Here is a 21,958-nt window from a genome sequence, read left to right as displayed (position 1 = left end):
GTATACCTTGGGTTTGACCAGTTCTTGACCCATCTTACAGAATCTGACATGCCCCACACCTATACCTTGACCTCCACCCTGAGGATGAGATGTTCTGCTAAATAATTTTAAGATGTTCAGCCAAGTTCCTACATAACAAAAAAACCCATAGAAACCCCCTAGCCTTGCAGTTTTTTGGCTATTAAAAAAAAAAAACTCTCCTGTATGTGGGGCTAATTCTCTCAAACCCTGCTTGAGGGAAATAACTTCTCTGACAGAAAATAAAGCTTGCTTAATTCAATAAAATTACTTGAGTAGGTGGTTTTTACTCTCATTCAATGGGATTAAGACTAGGAAAAGCTTTGAATTTATTTTCTTTTTCCCTTAGGAGAGGCTAGGAGAGCCACAGAGGATGACATATATCAATACCCAGATATTCAGGAAGAAATAATAAGGTACTGCTCAAAAACTTTCTACTAAGAGCCAATTTTGTGTGAGATACTAAACATAACCTTTTTTATTTTTGTTTTAGTTTATGGGTGTGAGCTTTTCATCTGCATGTATGTATGTGTACACCATGTATGCCTGATGCCCTAGGAGGCCAGAAAAAGGCATCAGATCACCTGGAACTGGAGTAACATGAAGTTGTGAGCCACCATGTGGTGCTAGGAGCCACACCCAGGCTGTCGGGCACCTGCCCAGCCCCTAAACAGTCTTGTTCCTCACAACAAATCACACTTCACCTGGTGGTAGCTAAGCTAACCACCCCAGACTCACTTTGAGATCCCACAAACTAAGTAATTTTCATCTTCAAGATATGTTTTTAAACACAGGAAGCAAAATTCTTTTTCAAAGCAAGTTGTTTTTAACTTCCTAGCACAATGCAAAAGTTAATCTTATCATTTATTTTATTTCAGATCTCCAGATAATCAATAAAATGAAACTTAAGTGGCTCAACATCAAGGCAAGAAGAAATTTAGCGCATAGCCTTAGACTTCATTTGGTCAGAGTGGGTAAGAAGTAATATACAGCTAGAGAAAGACTAGGATTGTTTCTATTGAATGTTTGCTGCAGTGACCATGGAAAGTTTATGAAGATGAAGAGCTTGCATCATTAGAAAGATCAACAATTACTCATAAAATAAACTCTAAAACATTTCCTCTTACACACTACTCCACATGAAGTCATGGCATCCAAGAATCAAATTTTAATTATTCCTGATTGTAAAATATTTTCAAGTTAAAGAAATCTTTTGTGCTGAATAAATGCATGATAATATTCGCTAAAATTCCAGGGAGGTACCCCAGCATGCACAAAGGGCCCTGTGCAGTCTGTGGTGTGCTTGTATTGCTAAGTGCTGCTCCATTTGCTTGATGTGTGGAAACTTAAATTTACAGCATGTTTAGGTGATAGGACACAACCTGGCATACACATGTACATTTCAGATGGTTGGGGACACCCTTTAGTGCTTTCAACTGAAAGATGTGTGGCTAAATTGGCTACCTCCAAAATACATGGAACTCTCAGATGAATCCATAAAGGTAGTACATCGCCAAGAATAAGGAGTTTTCCTTTAATGCAGTCAGGGTGTATACTCCAGAGTTCTGGCTCCTCTCCTACTTTGTGATTGTGGAGTAGAGACTAATCCTGGAACAATGCAGTGTCCTGAGGTGTGCAAGTGTACCTGCTATCAGCCCGAGCGATGGACTGATTCAGCAACAGTGTGATAAAGATGATTTGGTCCCACACCAAAAAGCCTAGATAAGGTGGAAGGGTTCTTGGGAGTGGTGAGCCTATTTGCACACACCCCAGTCCCGAGATTATGTCTTTTGGTTCTCTCCCTAAAATTAGGATTCAAATGTGATTCCTTCTTTAAGCCTGCCCTTGATGTCTGCCTTTGGGTAAATGGGAATCACAGGGTACCAAAGCTGAACCTGAAGGAGAGATGAAGTGTTGAGAACACAGTTAACAATCACTGACAGCAGAGCTTCCTGACCCTCAGGTCTTTTTCCAAAAATGTCCTACTTGTCCCTACTAAAGGGAGTTGCTGTACAGAAATTAACAGACAGATGGGTGAACCAGGAAGAAAACAATACTAAAATTTTCAGCATATACTAAAGAGGACATTTTGAAATGATGGTAAGTTGTGTGTGATAGCTTACACCTTTAATGCCAGCACTTGGGAATTAGAGAGGAGAATATCTGTGAGTTCAGATGTTCTGAGGCTCCTGGTTATTTACATAAAAATGATAGGAAAACAGCAGGACAGAGAAGGGCATCCTTCTGGTCAGAGACAAGAAACATCCTTCTAAGGAAAAAACAGCCAACTCCAGGCACAGGATTAACAACCACTACCATGATTCCACTAAGTGAAGCACCGCCATGGTGACACACACCTCTCATCCCAGCACTTGGGGAACAGAGACAAAATGGCCGTAAGTTCTAGGTCAACCTGCTCTACATAGAAGGTTCAGGATGCCTGGACCACATAGTGTGAGATCACATTTCAAAAGACATAAATAATGTTAATAAAATAAAATTAAAAGACCAGCAACAAGATGGGAGATGAGATTATGACAGCAAAAAAAATTAACTCTTTGTTTTTATAATCTTATAATAATTTGTAATTTAATAAAGAGAAAAAAGAAATGGCAAACAAGAAATACAACCTAATAGAAAGCAACTGAAAAGAGATGATTCAAACAAGAAAGAAAATAGAAATACTAAAAGCATACAGGATGGGGCTGGAGAGAGGGTTTCAGCAGTTTCAAACTCTGGCGGCTCTTCCAGAGGACCTAGCTTCAATTCCCAGCATCCACGTGGCAGCTTATAACTGCCTGTAACTCCGACTTTAGGAGATCCAGAACATTCACACAGCCATGCATGCAGGCAAAACATGAATGCACATGAAATTATTAGAGAAAAACCTTTTAAAAACATACAGGAAATGGCAACCACGCCACCTGTGTGTGGCTGGTGACATGGAACAGACTGTCACAAGGGACAGCATGGCAAGTCCTCAACAGGTTACATGATTGTTATAGGTTATTGGATCCAACTGTCATAGGATCCAAAAGTTCCACATGTGTACATTCAAAAGAATTAAAAACAAAGGCAAGAGAGAGAAAAAGAGAAAGAGGGAGAGAGGGAAGAAAAGGGGAAAGGGGAGGATGAGAGAAGAGGAAAGAGGGAGGGTGAAGATAAAGAGAGGACAGGAAAGAGAGGGGAAGGAAGACAGAGAAGCAATGCAGAAAGGGTAAAATGAAAACATTGAAAAGAAAAAGACAAGGCACCGATAAAAGCCATTTGCAGCACTGATCAGATAGACTTGACAATATATAAAGAACTTTTATAACTCAATAATAAAACAAAATATAAAACAATAATAAAACAAAATAATAAAACAAAAATGTAATCTAACAGATAAGGGAAAACTGAAGTAGGCATTTCAGCACAGAGATCCTCCTGCCTCTGCCTCCCAAGATTAAAAGCATGCCTCAGCCATTAAAGGTTAGGCTCACAACCAAAAATATAAGAGAGATTTTTTTAACACAGTATTTGTATTATTTGCATTGATTATTTGGAAATTTCACACCAATCACTTTCATTTTCCAGTCCTCTCGGGTCTACACCCCACCCTTGTGACCTCCCCAAAAACAAAAGAAGAAGAAGAAAACAAAGTACAAGTTGCATTACACTGAAGGTGGTCAAACTCCCCTTAAAGAACCAGCCAGGCTGTGGTGGCACATGCCTTTAATCCCAGCACTGGGATGCAGAAGCAGGTGAATCTCTGTGGGTTCCAGGCCAGCTTGATCTACAAAGTGAGTTCCAGGATAGCCTGAGCTGTTACACAGAAAAACCCTGTCTCAAAAAAAAAAAAGAGGAAGAGGAGAAGGAAGAAGAGGAAGAAGAAGGAGAAGAAACTGGAGGAAGGGAGACAGAAAGAGAGGGAGGGAGGAAGGGAAAGAGGAAAGGAGGGTAGAAGGGAGGGAGAGAGGATCGTAGGGAGGGAAGGAAAGAGGGAGGGAGGAAGGGAGGAAGGGAGAAAGAGAGAAAGGGAAGGAGGGAGGAAGGGAGCTAAGCATCCCTACACTTCAGCATCCCTGTTACAGTTTTTACGAACTCTGTTTCTGTGATGCCAGGGAATCACGCTCAGGAACTGGTGTGAGGACCTGGTGTGTGGTACACAATGACTCTTCCAGCTGAGCTACATCCCCAGTCAGCCATACATGATATTTATCGCATCAAGCATTGGTCCATTAGAAAACATTAGCTCAAAAAGTCAAGCAGCTCTTTCAAATGTTGACCAACTTCTTTACACAATATTTTAATTGCATTCAATAATATCCCTTCCTACTGCATCAAGTATTTTGAAGCTTGCAAGCTCAAGATGAAAGAAACCTGTTTCCAAAATTCTAATTTTTTTTCATTTGAAAACTCAAATCATTACTGAAACAACAACAAAAAAGATATCAACTGATTTTCTTGAAGTGACAAGCTCACTTTGTTCATTTTGAAGAAAATGTCTGCCACACACATCCTACTAATCATTCTTTGAAGTAAAATGGGAAACAAAAGGGCCAGTGAAACCTACAGCTCAGTCCCAGCACTCGGTTTCCTCGTGCAGCCTCCCTATTTTGTCACACAGTATACACTGTGACATGGATTCAAGGGCTGAAATTCAGTAAGGAGACACACACTCTTCATTTTCCTTTTAACTGGCTTTTTTGGGTGTCTAAGTACCAGGCAAGGAAGATGCCTTGCCTACAAATGGCTTGGAAGGCAGCTATGCTCTCCACTACACCTCCACATAGTTTGATGTGACTATCATGGTTACTGTAGTCTGCCCACAATGTCCCCACCATTATTTTGGCACAGTATCAACACAGAAATTAAACTATTGATATTTTCATACAGCTATAAAAATGAACTTGACCACCCCAATTGCCTGAAAGTCCCTCTCAGATGTCTGAGGGTCTGTGGGACACATCTTGAAAACCTGTAGGATACATAGTCTTAAATGTTTATTACGACTGACGTGTGGGTTTTTTGCAATGGCTTCCTGTTCCTTTGTTTCTCATGAAGTACCAGTATGTTTTACTATTTCCAAAACTCCTAATACAAAAGCCATGGATTTGTTGTGGTTCTGGTCCACATATGTATGTTATAGAAATGCCTATAGAAATGAGAAATGGCACACATGTAAGTTCTCATTACAGTATTTTAATTAGACCCAAGAACAGGGCCAATAAGACCCCCATCTTGGAAGCCAAGGAACTAGGTGTTCAGTAGTCAGCACCTGGATTTAGGACTCAAGCCCACAGAACTATAAGAAATACACTGCTTTAAATAGCCCAGTCTCGGTTACTCTAACTAGGGAGCTGAGATGGCTTGGAGGTTAAGGGAGTGCACTGCTCTTCCAAGATCCAGTAGTACCCACATCGAGTGGTTTAAACCACCTGTAGCTCCAGCTTAGGGAGACCTATGGACTTTCTTTTGTGGCCTCTGCAGGCATCTGCACACATGTACATAGCTGCAGACTCAGAAGCAGCACACGCTAAGACTTCCTGCTCTCATCTTCCATATGCTAGAAGACGGAAAGAGCATATGATCCTATTGTTTACAGTTGTACAGGGAAACAATGAAAGGAGACACAGTCAACAAATTCAAGCATTAGTGAAATGAGAGTTAGGTTAGAAGATACAGATGAGAATATAGACTGCTGAATTTTGTAGTTATTTTAGTCAGTTCTTTATACTTTTGTAACAAAAATATTCAATAAACTTCATACTTTAAAAGCTGTACAACTTTAAGTGCTTTCAGAAACTTACCATGCCATCTCCCCAAATCAGTGGAGAAAAGTCTGCTTGATAGCTCAATGTATGCATTTGAGCAGTTGGAAGAAGGCTGATGCCTATATCCTGGTCTCCACAGCAAATTTTATTGTCTGCATTCTACTGAGGCAAGCTATTAACAGGGGTTTCAGTGTGGGGGTTCGCTGTTGGATGCTGAACAACAGTCTATGTGTTTAGACTGTATGGAGCCTAAGGTGTACACACACACACACATGCACACATGTACGCACGCTTGCACACATCAGCAGTCAGTATTTCTGTTTAAAAAAACACCAAACTGCTCGATTCTTTTTCAAACCACAACGTACTTTTAAAAAATATTTTTATGTTATATTTTATTTATTGGGGGCAGAGAACAACAACATTTGTGTGGATGTCAGAGGAAAAATTTAGGAATCTGTTCTCTTTCCACTTTGTGGATGCCAGCATTGAATTCAGACTAGGCTTGGTGGGACTACCTCACCCACCAACTCATCTCATTGGCTTCCAAACGCAGTTTTTAATGTTACCATTTGATTTGCTTTTTTTTTCCCTGAAAACAAACTTGCTACTTAAAATCTGGATGATGAAGGAAAAGTTTCACTGGTCTATAAATCCAATCCCCAGAATGCTTTCTATTAATAGTTTCGTCTTTACAATTTAAACTCATTTGGATTCTCTTCCAATGCATGTCCATACATAAAGATGAAAAGTGTAAAAGAATTTTATTAGAAGTATTGATTTTAAATTTAAAACTACTGAAAATAAATTGCTTGTTTAAGAAGAGCCAGAGGGGAAACGGTGAATGAGGGTGTACTGTGTAAATATGCACTGTTAGGGCATGACGTCCGTTTATCGTGGCAATGAGGAGATATTGTGCAATCAGCCAGAATTCATGTCTCAGTACCTCAGCTGCAAAGTAAAGAGAAATCCATGGCAGAATGTTGAATAAACAATGTCTGTCAACCCTTGAATTCGTGCATACACACCACCCTACACACTCATTCGTTATCCCTTCTTGTCACTCATTGAATATGCTGGCAAATAAATAATTTTGTCAGAACAAGGCAATAAACTCAGAACCTATCGGCTATACATTCAGAAGAAAACAAGGGGCTTTAAGTCAAGTCTAACAAGCAATGAGCTGTTCGACCCCAGAAGGGGTTGGGCAGTGGGCAGCAAGGACTCTCCAGAAAGTGCCCAAAGGATTCCTGTTAGAAGTCTGGGCTTCCTGCTACAGCCTTCAGTCTTGAAGATGCCCTAGGACTCCTAGGAATGTAGGGGTGGGATGGGGTAGGAAATTCTGGAAGCACAACGAAAAGGGATGTAAGTATGACACACTAAGTCTTATGCTAGTGCACACTGCTGATCTTGAAGCTTCCTACTAGGGTCAGGAAAATACAAGATAAATATGACCAAAACAGAACCCAATGTCTCAAGACAATTTGTTTCCCACTAAACTTGTGAAGTGGGCTGAGAGGTTAGCTCAGTGGCAAAGTGCTGGACTGGACTTGCATATGTGAAATACTGTATTCCATTCTCAGCACACACAAAATAATAATAATAATAATTACATTTTTAAATCAATTGTGTCACATCTCCATTCTTTTTAATTAACAGTATTAGGAACTATACTTTAGGAACTATACTGCGAAGCAAGGGTTGAGAGGTAGGGATGGGAAGGCTGCTTATTCCTGTTTATTACATGGCCACCCATGACAAGGCTTTGGTCATTTCTCCATCATGCTTTTGCATGTTATACTTTTTGCAATTTTCTAACTGATGATATGTTGAATAAATGTGTAATGGCAGTTCTAGATTTCTCTAACAGAACCAAATTCTGACACTCTAAAGTAAATCCTTGGTATCAGCAGATGCCAAGGTATAGTTCAAATCTTATTTATTGGCTTCTGTCTAGGACTGAACATACTGTTGATGAAATGCTAAATGTTAGTTAAATGAAAAATATTGGACTTTTAGGAGTCATTCAGACCAACGGCATCAACCAAGTAGCCCAGGAAATAAACAGAGCATACCTTCAAATGAGTTCCCACATAAAATTCAAGCATTACATAAAGTTAAGAAATACACAGAACGCTCTAGGCGGAAATTAATACAGATTTTAGAGGAGTTTTTGGTTGGTTGGTTGGTTGGTTGGTTTGTAGAGTTTTGGTGGCTTTTAGGTTAAATTGGTTGGTTGCTTGTTTGCTTGCTTCCTTGCTTCCTTGCTTGGTTGAGACAGAGTCTTATTATGCAGCTCTGGTCAGCTGAAACTAGGTGGACCAGGCTGGCCTTGAACTAACAGAGATCCATCTACCTGTTCTTCCTAGGTGCTGAGATTAAAGGAATGTGCTGCCATATCCAGCCCCAGTACAAAATTATTTTCATGATCTAATCAATAACCCAGTAATAATGGGGAAAAAATGACCCTAGTATCTAGTAATCTGGAGAGGAAAAATGTTATGTAGTTATCATTAGTTTTAAACTATTATTTTTTTCTTGATTCTAGAACTCTAGAACCAATTTAGGCATTCTAAGCATGGCTATCCATGGTAATCAACATCAATGTAGACATGATTAAATTTAGCAATGAAAGTAGAATGGGGAAAGTATACTTACTATACTTTTTATTGTAGTGGCTCAGGACTGATGCCAGGAGCTCAAGAATGCTATCTACACAAGCATTTCCCTGGGTATCTACCCCAAAACTAGACCCAAAGACAGCCCACAGCAGGCCAGTTATTCCTAAATGGAGAATTTAAACTGTGTAGAATGGAACAGAAACAGCTAGGACATGGTAAGACTAATGGATCAAAACCCCTACCCACTCATTCGACTTCTGTCTCCTGACCCAGTCTTCAACATTCACAGACCTTATCTAGCCATTCTACACACTCTCTGTTCTAAACTGAACATGATCCCTTGGCATTGTGAGTCAAATCTCTAGAACAGGATGAAGAGAGTTACTGGAAATTGTCCAGAATTCAACAAGACCAGGTGGAGAATGGGGGTGGGAGGAAGGGACAGCTGCGGGGACATGGGAAGCCAATCCTTGCTCCACTCTTGTCACACTCCATAAAACAGACCACTTCCTCACCGGTCTCTCAAAGGTCAGCATCACAGCTGAAAAAAATGAAAGGTAGCTTCAAATCCAACTGATAGAAATGCAGATGGGGTGGCTGATATTGACGATAGTAGGTTTGGTTTGGTTTGGTTTTATTTTTGGCTTTTGTGTTTTGTTTTGGGGGGGTTGTTTTGGTTTCCTTTGGGTTTGGGTTCTGCTTTTTTGAGACAAGGTTTCTCTGTGTAGCTTTAGAGCCTTCCTGGAACTCACTCTGTAGACCAGGCTGGTTTCAAACTCACAGAGATGTGTCTGCCTCAGCCTCCCGAGTGCTGGGATTAAAGGAGTGTGCCACCACCGTCCTGATAATAGGTTTTATGTTATCCTAATTCTTTAAAGCTTATTATAGAATAAAGGTTCATTTTGCCTGAAGTCTGGTACTGACTACATAACCTGAGACACCATGTCTTTGTTCCTGTGATAGAACTTTTAACTAAATCACTCAAACTTATTTTGGCTGCAACATTTTATTACTCTGTGGAAGTCTTTTTACCGAGCCTTAGCTACGCTCTTCAAAAAAATAGAGCACAATAAATCTAACATCTTTTGTTATTGCTTGCTACATCTCTTTCCCTGGGGTCCTTCTTGCATGATGAAATTTGAAATTTTTCAGTTTATCCACATACTTATCATATATACTAACTCTTTAAGCTCAACTATAAAATCAAATGCTAGCATTAAAAACAAAAAGGATCACTTTCATTTAATATTTTCACAGAAAAAATATTTAGCCACATAAGTACAATTAAAAGACACATGGTAGCATAAAATAGGCTTCCTGTAAAGTCTATGGTGAGAAGGTGAAAGGAGGCTTATGGGAGAAACAACAGGCACTAGAATTTTAGGAGGAGAAAGCAGTGAAGAAAATAATAAGGAGATTGTTCATCTTCAGATAATACAGGAACTGAATTTTAAAGGTGATTCACTAGAACAGACATGGTAGCATTCATGTATGTTCCAAGCATGTAGAGGCTGAGGCAAGATCTGAGTTCAGAACCAGCCTGGACTACAGAATGAAATTACCTCCCCACTCCCACCCCCAAGCACTCCAAAAAAAAAGTCACTAAAACTTTGTCATTTGTAAATACAAACTCAGAAATTAGCTTTGTGTAGTTTTCCTTATCATAGTAAATCCCCCAGACAGTAAATAAAGATGCTTATTATATGAATGCATGCTTCCTGGCTCCCTTCACTACCTTGCAATAGAACACAGATATCATCAGGTAATCCCTCACTGACAGCCGTGCCTTTGACCCCTCTATCTCCATTATGTGCACTATTTTCCAGTCTGCAGTTACCAAGAAGTTCAAATGGCCAATATTTCTGGGTATGTCGTGTTCCATAGGCAATAAGCTACTTTATTCTATTTCTTCATTGGATAAGATGCTGCTTTCATACCAGGTTGACTAACAAGATATCCACGCTCAGCAGTTCTTGTTTGGGGACAGCAGTGAGTATTTTTATTTAAGTAAAAATGTCCATTTTAGAGACAATGGCCACTTCAGTAGATGGCAACTCAAAATTGTGGCATATAAGAATTAGGAAATGAGTACATCATGCCTTTAATTCTAGCACTTAGGAGGCAGAAGCAAGTGGGTCTCTGTGAGTTTGAGGCCAGCCTGGTCTACAGAGTGGATTCAATGACTGCTAGAACTACATGGTAAGGCCCTGTCCTTGAAAAACAAAACAAAAATAATTAGGAGTTGGAAATGGCTTTGTAGACAAAGTGCCTGCCTGTAATGTGAGGTTCCAAGTTCAAATCCCTATGTTTACACAGAAGCTGCAGCAGTGACTCGTGTCTGTAACCTAGCAGAGAGGAGATTGCAGGTGCTCACCAGCAAGCCCATCTAACTGAAACAGTAAGTACCAGTGAGAGACCCCCTGCCTCAAAAAAATGAGGTGGAGATCTATAGAGGAAGATGGTGTTGACCTCTGACCTTCTCCACACAGGTGAGTGCACATGTGTCACACACACACACACACACACACACACACACACACACACACACACACACACACACACACACCTGTGATCTTTGAGAATTAGGAAGGGTAAAAAAAGGTGGTTTTATGGAGAACCTGTACAGACAAGGGACCCCAACAGCTCAAATGTGTAAATAAGTTGAATGTGTCTGGATACATCAGCTTAACTATGAGCAAGCATGGGAGTTGAATGCATTTGAAAGTCTTTCAGTTGACTCAGTAATAATAGTCTGTGCCTTCCAGGCCCACCTGGGCCGCTAGGTGCATGGAGCAGAGTGAACTCAACCCCTTGAGGCCTCTGTTCCCTCCAGCTCCTGGCCCTCCAGCTCCTGGCCCTGTCTCTGCAAAGGCTTGCTCTGCAGGTGTTCTGTCATCCTTAAGGCTCAGTAGGCAGCTTTAATGTTTATCGTTCACTGGTGATATGTGGCTGGCTTTGAGCAGTCAAAGTATAACTGATTATGTGAGGCTCTACACATCCCTACCAAAGGAAAGTGTGAATTAACTAAAGGCTTGATTAATTCTCCCTCCTTGACTCCCATACTGCCTTTTTTAGTGTCCTGGCCCCTAGCCAAGTCCTGTGGGGCAGCTGACTGCCAAAGCCAGGTCCCCAGGTGCTAAAGAATATGAGGCAAATTCAGTGTCCAAATTATTTCATTGTAAAAGCAAGTCAGAAACAGATAGGCTTCTGGGACTGATTGACATGTTGTCATTTGAATTTCACCTACTGATGGTTCTTGTTGCACACGGCGACCATTGCTTACCTCTGAGGAGTGGCACACAGACCTTTCTCTCCCAGATGGGAGATTTTCCCCCAAAATGTTGAACTGACCTTTTTTTTGTTTTAAACAATAAAAGTGAAATATCTTTGAAGAAACAGGACAATAAATGCAATCACACAGCTCCGCATGAAGAACAAAGTAACCCTGCCTGGATGCCTACTAACTGCCCCCAAAGCCTGTGTGCAGCTTAGAGGGAAAGCATGCACAAAATCACTGTGAGATCCTGGCCTTAATACTCAACTTAAACAATACTGTCTTCAGAAAGTAAGGAAAATAAAATCATTTATCTTCCACTATTTCATTCTGCCTTCTTGTTTTCACTGAACTACAGTTGGCCCAAGGCCTGGCATATGCTAAGATACCACTAAGTGACAGTCCCAGCCTTCTTTGTTCTTCTTTAATATAGTTTAAGATTTATTTTTGAATATGTATGCATGGGTATGTACACGGGTGTGCCCCCCCTGGGTGCCCTCAAAGGTCAGAGGGTGGCATTTCCTAGAGTCACAGGCATTTTGGAGCCATCCTATGTGGGTGCTGGGAACTGCACTTGAGTCCTATGCAAGAGTAGTGCCCTTTCTTCTTTCTCAAGCACTTTCTTGTCTTCCTTCATTTTAAGACAGGGCCTCTCGAACTGCCCAAACTGGCCTTGACTGCACTGCGTTGTAGGCAAGTCTTGAACTTGTCATCCTCCTGCTTCTTCATCCCAAGTAAGTGGACCACCTTCCAGTTATAGTAGTCTGCTTTCTGTGAGTAAAGGCTAGAAATTATCTATCCTCATGCAAAGGATAAAGGATAGAGCATTTTTGTCTCTTTTTAGCTAAGAATACTTGCTAAAAATATGAGTTAAATCCTTGAGCAAATATATCAAAAAATACATTGGTTGAAATTGGACACATGTACTAAATTAAAAGTCAAACTGTTTTTCCTTCTCAAGTTCAAAGCCAACCTTAAGAAATACAGAATCACTGGAGGTCTGTCACTTGTATTTGAAGTCTGGTGACTTAAACAAATACTCATAGCTGAACAAAGCCAGCTCCAAAGGAAGAAATCTATTCTTAGGTAGCTATAGTGTCAACACTGGAAAGAATGATGCAGAATCTTGCAAAAGACAAGCCTGGGCTACCTACAGAGAACTTGTGTCTAAAGAAAAAAAGAAAGCATTGCTTCCATGGCCTGGATCAGTGGAAGGTGCATGATGGCAGATTGCAGGTCCTATTGGGCTTTTCCATACTGCTCTCTCTCTACTTCCTGGGACTGTAGACACAGCACACAAGCATCCTTCAATTGTTCTTCATGTGCAAGTATCAATGGGCAGTAGTAAGCTTTTCAAAATTAACATGTGTTTTTCATTCCCATCATCTTTCAAAAATACCTGAAATCCAATAAAAGTCAATAGATGTAATTGAAATGTTTTAGTCACTAATGCAACCATTCTGATCACCTGGAATCCAAGAAAAGTTAATAGATGTGGTTTAGGTTTCCTTTACTAATATAACCATTCCAGAAATATTGGGTAGAAAAGGAAACCTCACTAAATATGAAAAACAATGCCACCCCCAAACCATGCATCCAACCACAGAATTCCCTAACCTGCAAATCCCTCCAAACTATACCTTCAAATTCAGGTTCTATAGAAAGGCCACAAAGCAAAAGTTAACCAGAGAAAATCCTCTGTCCATTTCATTCCTGTGATAGGATTGTGTTTAGAACATCCCTTAGTGGATGATCAGCTCCTGCCTTTTCCTGATATTAAAACCCCGTGTCTCCTCCCAGAAAACCTGTCTCCTGCAACCTGGTGTCTCAGCCAGTCTTGGGAGCTGGTCCTGAAGCTTGGGTGCCTGCTTAACCAGCTCCAACTAGCCATTGCTTAGATCTTAGCTTTACATTCAGCAAGTTAGTATGTATTTGTTAGCACAGTGCCCCTAAAGCTAAAGCTGCAATGCATTTCACATTTTTCTAAGCTAAAGCAATAATCCATTTCATGTTTTTCTAAGCTAAAGCAGTAATCCATTTCATGTTTTTCTGTATGCATCAGAACCACTTTGCAGAACAGAGAAGGTGAATTATTTTATTTTCAATTTCCTCAAGAAATAGATGATGAATTTATGCCTAGAACACAAAACTAAAAATTATATTCTCACCCTTCTGAGCCGTTGTTTTTTAGGAGGTGCATGTGCCTTTTTGAGGTCATCCTTAGATAATAAATGAATATTGTAAAAAAAATGAGTATGTACTGATAATCTTAATAAATAAATTTTATGAAAGGATATTTAATAATTAGTGTCTAAATTTGTACATGAAATAATTAAGAGAAATAAGAGTACTTTCCCATGTCCCCCAAAACATAGAAAATAGAGATTACCATTCGGAAGACTTGTGCAAAGTCCTATCCACCTTCTTTCAAAATGGAAAAGAAATAAATTAATCTTTATTTAATAGTTTAAAAATGCACTAAACCTGAGCATGGTGATGTACACCTTTAATCCAAGCACTCAGGAGACAGAGACAGGCAGATCTTAGTGAGTTTGAGGCCAGCCTGTTGTACAAAGCAAGTTCCAGGACAGCCAGAGCTACACAGAGAAACCCTGTCTCTAAAAATCAAAAAATAAAATTAACTACTGACAAAAGGATTTCCCCTGCTTCATGTGACTAGGAAGCTTTCAAATCTGACTTTTCCAGCATTTGAATTCAAGACCATCAAGCTCTATGGCACGATATCAGGAGTGTGGTAGAGCAGATAAAGAATGATAATGTGGAGCTGGTTTGTAAAAGCACGTTGAAAACAGTAGACAATAAGATGGAAAATATTTGAGAAGATCTATGGTGGGAGAAAAACTATTATATTTTAACCTAAACCTCAGGTAAGGTAGAAAGAAAGAGATTTACAGGTTCACTGCCCTCATTATCTAGTAATAATAAAAAAACAAGAGAACTCCCTTTTTATCCAGAAAGAGAAATAACTCACAGAAACCAAACCTCCCCCAGTGAACGCCATTTTCCTATAACTGTTTCTTACAGGGTCCTATTTCTAGAACCAGGTACAGGAGAACCAAATAGCATGCTGTTAGAAAAACAAAACAACAAAATAAATAATGGTTTTAATTTCCTCAAATCACTAGGTTTCCATTGTCTGTTTATGTTTTTGTTTTGTTTTGTTCTTTAAGATAGAATCTCATCGGATATCCCAGACCGGCCTCAAACTTAGACTCAACCAGAGTTTTCTGATGATTAACTTATGTCTTCCTTTCCCATCATGAACACATAAGCAAAATACTTTCTTGACAACAAGAAGATAAAAACCCTGCCAGTCAGACAGGTCATTCTTTAAGTGGCTCAGCCCAGCTGTCAGTTAACACTTATTCAGTGGCCATGTGTCATGGACTATGCTAGGAACAGGGGAATTCAAGAGGTCAGGCTGCTTTGAAGAGGAAGAAAACATGGCAGTCAGGTGTAACACAAAAAGAAAAGACCCAGAGACTGATACTGGGGTTCAAGCTTCAAGCTGAAAGGGCTGATCCATACACCAGTTCTCATCAAGCCTCAGACTGTAACCTCACCTCAGCATGTCTGGAGAATGAATGCTTCCTACTGAATACTGAAGACCCTGCTTCTATCTTTTATATCCCTCTAGTGCTGGGGTTAAAGGCGTGTAATCTGTTACTCTTTGAGACTGATTCAATTTCATGTGTCCCTGGGTGGCCTAGAACCAAGAGAGATCCATCTACCTCTTAATCCTGAGTCCTAAAATTAAAGATGTGTACCACTACCCCCTAGCTTCTGACTGCTGGGATTAAAGGTGTATGCCTGGCTTCCATGACTTGTGGCTAACTTTGCTTTCTGAATCCTCTGGCAAGCTTTAATAACTCATAAATACATCACCACAGTCAGGCCTGTAGGTGCACACCTTTGATCCCATTTGATCAGAGGCAGGCAGGTGCATCTCTGAGTTTGAGGCCAACCTGGTCTACAGAGTGAGTTCCAGGACAGCAGGGCTATAGGTGTCTTGAAAAAAAGAAGGAGAGGGAAGAAAAAGAGGAGGGAAGGAAAGCAGGGAGGGAGGGAAGGAGGGAGGGAGGGAGGGAAGGAGGGAGGGAGGGAGGGAAGAAGGAAGGAACTGAGGGAGTATGTGGACAGGGCTCTTCTGGAAGTCGCCTGTGAGATTTTAGCACTGGAGAGTCACAGCAGACCTGATTGCTCCTTCTATTACATTAGAATGGTGGTGGTAAGCTCTGACTATTGGGTAATTTTAATGCACAAACTAGAACCAGGCTTTTCAGCTTTTTAAACTGAAAGGAGGAAAATGAAGTAACTTAGGAGTTACTGTACTTGCTTCTTCCCACCCCCTGGATTGCTAGATGAGGTTTTGGAGAAGTAAGTTAGGAGAGGTTACATCTTTTTGGACAAACGGCATACTGATTATTTTACCACAGTCTCCAACTACAGTTTGTGGTGAGAGTTGGGAGGGTGGGTGTGGCGTGGGTGTGTTTGTGTGTGTGTGTGTGTGTGTGTGTGCACCTTCCATTATTAGACAAGCATTACAAAGTGCAATGAAAGGCAGTAATAAGAAACAAGAGACACAAACACGAGAAAGTTTTAAAGCTGGAGCAGAGGGCAGGTTGAGAAATGTGTCCCTGAAAAAACAGAATTAGTAACTAAACATGTCACTAACTAACTACATGTGGATGATGTATTTGCTCAGAACCAAGCTAGAGACCAGGAAGTGTTCAAGTAGCCTTGAATATACATTTTTGAAGGCGTTTCCGTTCATTAGAACAAAACACACTGGTGACAGTAACATTTGGCGGGGGGTGGGGAGACATGTTAGGGAAGTGGAATGCACAAAGTTTCAGGTGGAACAAAGAACTGACAAATCATCAGGGTCTGGTGTGACCCAGGAAGACGTCTCACTGAAGGCTACTCATGAAGTATGTTCATAAACATTTTTATGACACACAGAAAGACGTACATTTTACACGACAGCCCAACAAAAGCAGGTAGCGCAGATGAAACTGAGGCTTCCTCCTGGAAAACTTGCTCTGACAGGAGATCTGCACTTTTAGGATGTGCTCTAATCACCAAATCACACGTAGAGCTGGAAACCCACAGCAAAAGGGATTTCTGCACACAGGAAGTATCTACCCCAGGGGAAAGAAGTCCAAATTGCCTTGACTGCTAATTCCTCCTGCCTCCTGCTCTGTGACCTCATACCCAGCCACATGGCTGACCTGCCAAGGAGGGATTTGCACCTACCATTTGGCTACTCTACTTGCATTCCAGTTTCCCTCAATGCATTATTCCCCACCTCTGCCCCCTCTACATCACCAGCAGTAGATTTTTAGGTACCAGGCTTGAAGCTTGTTTATATGAGCATAAACAAAGATTGCTATCAGAGATGGCAAGGCAAGAACTCTAGATCACCAAAGTTTAGGTCCTCAGACAATACTCTATGATTTTAAATTGATCATTTTTTTCCTCAAAAATCAAATGTAATAACTGGAGATTTACCTGCCATGTCTTTTCCTGCACATTGAAGTCCAATCATTTTCCAAGGCCAAGATCTTCTTACTGCTGATGAGACTGATAAAGACTAATGGGTCATTCAGAGGAGGCTACTCGTTTCTCACTGATATTACTGTGATCCCTACATCGAACTCACCAGTGTTAATGTATTTTATCTTAGTCACACCCACCTGAAAGGTAGCAATTTAGCAATGGGTGAGCACACCTAGGAATCCTCAGTGGAATGGTGTCATCAGGGACTGGCTAAAGGCAAGGCTCAGCTTGCTGAAGGAAACGCTGGGAAATAAACCAATCACACAGAGACAATTGCATACTTCCTCTCATATTTGGGCCTTGGGTCCTACAAAAAAGAGATGGTCAAAAAATAAAATTGCTACATCTGAACAAGATGGTAACAGTCTGAGTTAGGTAGGGAACCGGCTGAGAACAAGATGGTAACAGTCTGAGTTAGGTAGCATCAGTAGTAGCACTGACAATACAAGTGAGAAAGTTGTACGGAATGACTAGATATTCAAAGGAAGGCCAAAATGGATGGATAAAAATCTTTGTTTCTCAACTTACAGTGTCTTATTTTACCCAAACCCACTATTTGTAGCCCCCCCCAAGAATGGGGGCTGGGATGTTGTTGTTGTTGTTGTTGTTGTTATTGTTGTTGTTTTATTGTTTTTCTCCAGGGAGTGCATAACTAACGTTTTTAACTGAAACCACAGTAGAGGGATTTCTGAACTAGCAAGACCCTGCTCTACAAGCAGATTTGAACCTGCCCCTATACCAGCATCCTCAGCGGGTACTCCGGAGACTTCCGGGTAGACTCTGGCTTCCACTGGGTTTGTTAGGGATAGAGACTGTTCATATAGTAGCTGTAGGAAACAAAAGCAGACAACCACAGCTAAATACTAAGCCTAACTCCTGGAATCCAGTTGCAGAGGGGGAGGAGTGATGAGCAAAGGGGTCAAGACCAGGCTACAGAAACCCACAGAATCAGCTGACCTGAACAAGGGGAGCTCATGGACCCCCAGATTGAAACGTGTACTGGCGCAGACCCCCTGAAAGTGGGTCTCAGAAGGACTGGGCAGTCTAAGGGATTTTGACAATAGCACCAGGATGTATACCTTGTGCACGAAAGGACTTTGGGAGCGCATTCCCCATGGAGGGATACTCCTTTAGCCTAGAGGCAGAAGGGAGGGCTTAGGCCCTACTCCAAATGACTTGACAGATTTAGTTGATCCCTCCTGGAAGGAAGGCATCACCCTCCCTGTGGAGGACACGGGGGGGGGGGGATAATGGGAGGGAGAGAGAACTAGGATCCATGTGTAAAATATGAAAAAAAAATTTTAAATAAAAGAGTGTTATTAAAGTTAACAGAAAAGTGGGTCTGTTTAAACTGCACCCACTCCCACGGGCTGCGGTATGGCAGTAAGTAGCCTTGAGGCTGCAACCCTGAACACTGAGGATCCTCTGAGGGAAATGGGAGTCTCCTTGCACCAGCTCTGAAGGTGGCCTGTGAGGGTTTGACTTGGGACTTCACAAGGCCTCAATCGGATCTAATTGTTCTTCCCCTGGTGTCAAAGATTAAAATGAGTTAGTAGCTCTGGCTCTTTATAAAATTTCTGTAACAAACTGAGCCCCCAGTTGCTCATCCACCTTGACTATGGGGAGAACGAACCTCACTTGGGACTGGTTCCTCTTGCTTCCAGCGTCCTTAGTAATTGCTGGGTCAGATTTGGGAAAGTCAGGTTCCATGTTTTGCTCAAAGGGCAGAGGGATTGCTCCGTTGGTGCGCGAGGGTTGGGGTGGTATCCATTGACTTTTGGTAATTTGTGAGGACTGTTGGTTTCTGCTGCGGGGCTGACAGTGGAGAATGGACCGAAGTCCAAATGGTCTCCTCAGGTTTGAGTGGTGCCTGGTCTGAGGGGCCTGCGAGGGATCCGAGCGCTGGTTAGGGAGAAAGAGGAAGGCAGCGAGGCGGTGGCGAAGCTCAGGACTGGAACTGCAGTGACCGGGGAGACCCGGCAACCTGGGACCGCTCGCCCGCGGGAAGACTGGGAGCGGGTGCTGAGCCCTCCTCGTGGAGCAGCTCGTGGCTCCCTGGGCTCTCATCACCCCCAGCACTGCACCTCTCCAGTGCAATTTTGACCGCTGTGTCCCCAGCTGGCCGCCTAAGGCCACGGCCGGAGAGAGCAGAGGCCCAAGGTGGCGGTAGGGGGGTGGGGGTGGGAGAGTAGGGAGCTGTGTCATTTCCACCAACTGGGCTCTTTCGTGACCCAGCCGCTCATCTGTCACTGCTGTCTCGTTCCTGTTATTTACATCTGTCTTTAGCATTCTAATTACTCGCTTTATTACTTTAGCCTGGAGGAATCCTGTAAAAAACAACGGAGATGAGGATCCTAACCACACAATAAAACTGCCCAAAATCCCCACTGCACATTATACAGAGCACTTGAGAATATTTGTGCTGTTATATGACCTCAATATGTCCTTAAATTGATCTTATTATAGCTTTCTTTCTCTCTTCTCCCTCTCCGTTGTGTGTGTAATGAACTCTTTTAAGGTGTGGACGTACGAGAGAAGACGCTGTTCCAGAAATGATGAGGAAGATTATTCTTTGAGAGGGAGGAAAAGAAGGTAGGGTAGGAAGAGCAGTAGGGCTGTGCCCCTCCCCCACTCCCTAAACTATCGGTTTCATTTCCACGCTGACAGAGCAGAGCCGTCCTGGCACCCAACCTTCCAAGCTGGGGGAATCTCAGAAATTTAGAGGGGAGAATAAAACCCCTGATGTCTTTCATTATCTACATTAATCTCCAAATCCTGGGAAGGCCTCCGGAGGGGGAATGGATTTAGAGTAGGAATAGAAGAGGGATTCAATAATTATGGGGTTTGATTTTTTTTTAAGTAAGAGTTAGAGGGGAGATGTAACTAAACCCCTGGTAGCAAGATTCACTGATAAAGTCAAGACTGGCATCAAAAAGAGGCAGACAACCCCCCTGAAGATCCTAGGCAGGACTGCTGCTCTCTAACTGTTATTTATTCTTGCCAGTAGAATTATTGTTGCACTCAGTTGCAATTTTCAGCCTGTGCTAATGGTTTTCTTTATTGTGTTACACTAACATAATCTCCTCCTGAAAGAAAATGACAAAATATATGGATTTTTAGATGAATAACTGAGATAATTTATTGGCCTTTATGCTTTTCTGATGGGGTGTTTGATAGATAATGTAATAACATGTACATAATTAAGCGGGTTTGCTGTACCTCAGTCAAAATAGGTTCAAGGGCAACATCTCTGTCTTGAGGCCTAGAGTTTTCTCAATGGACATTTACTTTCTGCACCTGGGAATGAAAAGGCGTATCTCCAGAAGAAAATAACATGCTAAACAGGGGTGAAGCTGTGAAGAAAGAAAGTTCAGGAGTTCTCCACAAATGACACTGGGTCAGGGTCCATTTAATATTCTTTCTCCTTCTAAGGAAGCTCAGGAAAATTAATTGAGAAGAGCATGCAAGAGTCTTCCTGGAGAGGGAAATAGTAACCTTCAACTCAGGGAGCAGGCCTTGGAAAACACCGCGCAGGACACAGCTGCTGTCAAGGGAGCTGGAAGTTATAGGAAATCATTGATTGTGAACTTGGTCACCAAATGCCCCTTAGCCCTAGTTTCTGGAGGTTGCCCATTCAAGGCATGGTGTGCTTGCTCTTCCAAACTCATCTAAATTACATCAATAACAGAGCGCACTCTTTAATGAGCTCTCAACTTTAAAGACTTGAAGGATATTAACAAGCCGCTTGACAAATGGTACTCAGAAGCACATTAAAGACGCTGCTAATGGAGCGCATAATGACGGCTAATTTTCGATCAGATATAAATTAGAGCCCCAACAGTTATTTGCCTTAAGGACTTTATGTAAATGATTCTGTTCTGTATAAACTGAAAAGCGAAGAGAGCCCTGCCATTTTAGCAATCCTTGTGGTTATGATTAATACATCTACAAAAGCACTGGGCAGAGACAACTGATGGCATTTCCATCCAAAACTCAGAGTATTTGAGTAGTAAATAGAACACTGTGCCCATGTGTGTTTCCTCAAGGCTAAAGAGCCTCTCAGACTGAGAATATCTTCATCAGTCTGCTTTTTGACCAACACCCAAGGCTCAAGAGAGCTACACTCAAAGCCTGAGACTCAAATCTGCTTCGCATGCTTTCCAACCAAATGTCATCCTCAAAACTGGGCTCTAAGCCCTTATGCATCACTTTTTAGGATCCTGTGAAATTTAGCTCAGTGTGAAATTGCTTGAGACCATATTCCCTAATGAATTCCCATACAATTCACTTGTAAAAGTGTGCTGAAAGGAGAAAGGATTGGGCAAAAGAGAAAGGGAAAGAAGGGGACTTAGCAGTGAGGTCAAGGAGGAGGGAAAAGAATCTGGGAGTAATGCACAAATGAAAGGTTGGAAGAAATTTGGCAGTCCGCCATTAGGAGGAGACCTTGGGGTTTTGAGTTTTTTCATGTTTGTTGACTTATTCACTCGTGGAGCCTGTTGTACTCTTCTGCACCCACACGGTTTTAAAAGTTATCTTAAGGAACTACCATGAATAAAAAGCTTTGAGACCTGACTCAGGGCTTAGTTCTTCATAACCTGTTCCAGCTCTGACAGCCAACAGGAAGCCAGGAGGAAAGACCTTACCTCCATTCAGCTTCTGCTGGAGCCATCATTTGGAAAAAAGGTTGCTCTAAAATTGGGATTTCATGA

At 41.6% G+C, this 21,958-nt stretch overlaps 1 protein-coding gene across 1 annotated transcript in view; it reads left to right on the top strand.

Moving 5' to 3' along the window:
- The window catches only part of Ttc29 (tetratricopeptide repeat domain 29), a 187,262-nt gene extending 185,985 nt beyond the window's left edge, over positions 1-1,277 (top strand). Inside the window, exons 10-11 of the mRNA XM_051205881.1 lie at positions 368-434; positions 897-1,277. Of these exons, the coding sequence (XP_051061838.1) occupies positions 368-434; positions 897-915 (86 nt within the window). The 3' untranslated portion in view covers positions 916-1,277. The remainder of the gene's footprint in view (positions 1-367; positions 435-896) is intronic.
- Positions 1,278-21,958: the final 20,681 nt, after the last annotated feature.

This window comes from Phodopus roborovskii, unplaced genomic scaffold (assembly GCF_943737965.1).
Source record: "Phodopus roborovskii unplaced genomic scaffold, PHOROB, whole genome shotgun sequence".
In the NCBI taxonomy this organism is placed as follows: Eukaryota; Metazoa; Chordata; class Mammalia; order Rodentia; family Cricetidae; genus Phodopus; species Phodopus roborovskii.
Note: the sequence above shows the minus strand (reverse complement) of the source record. Positions and strands in the feature narration are given on the sequence as shown.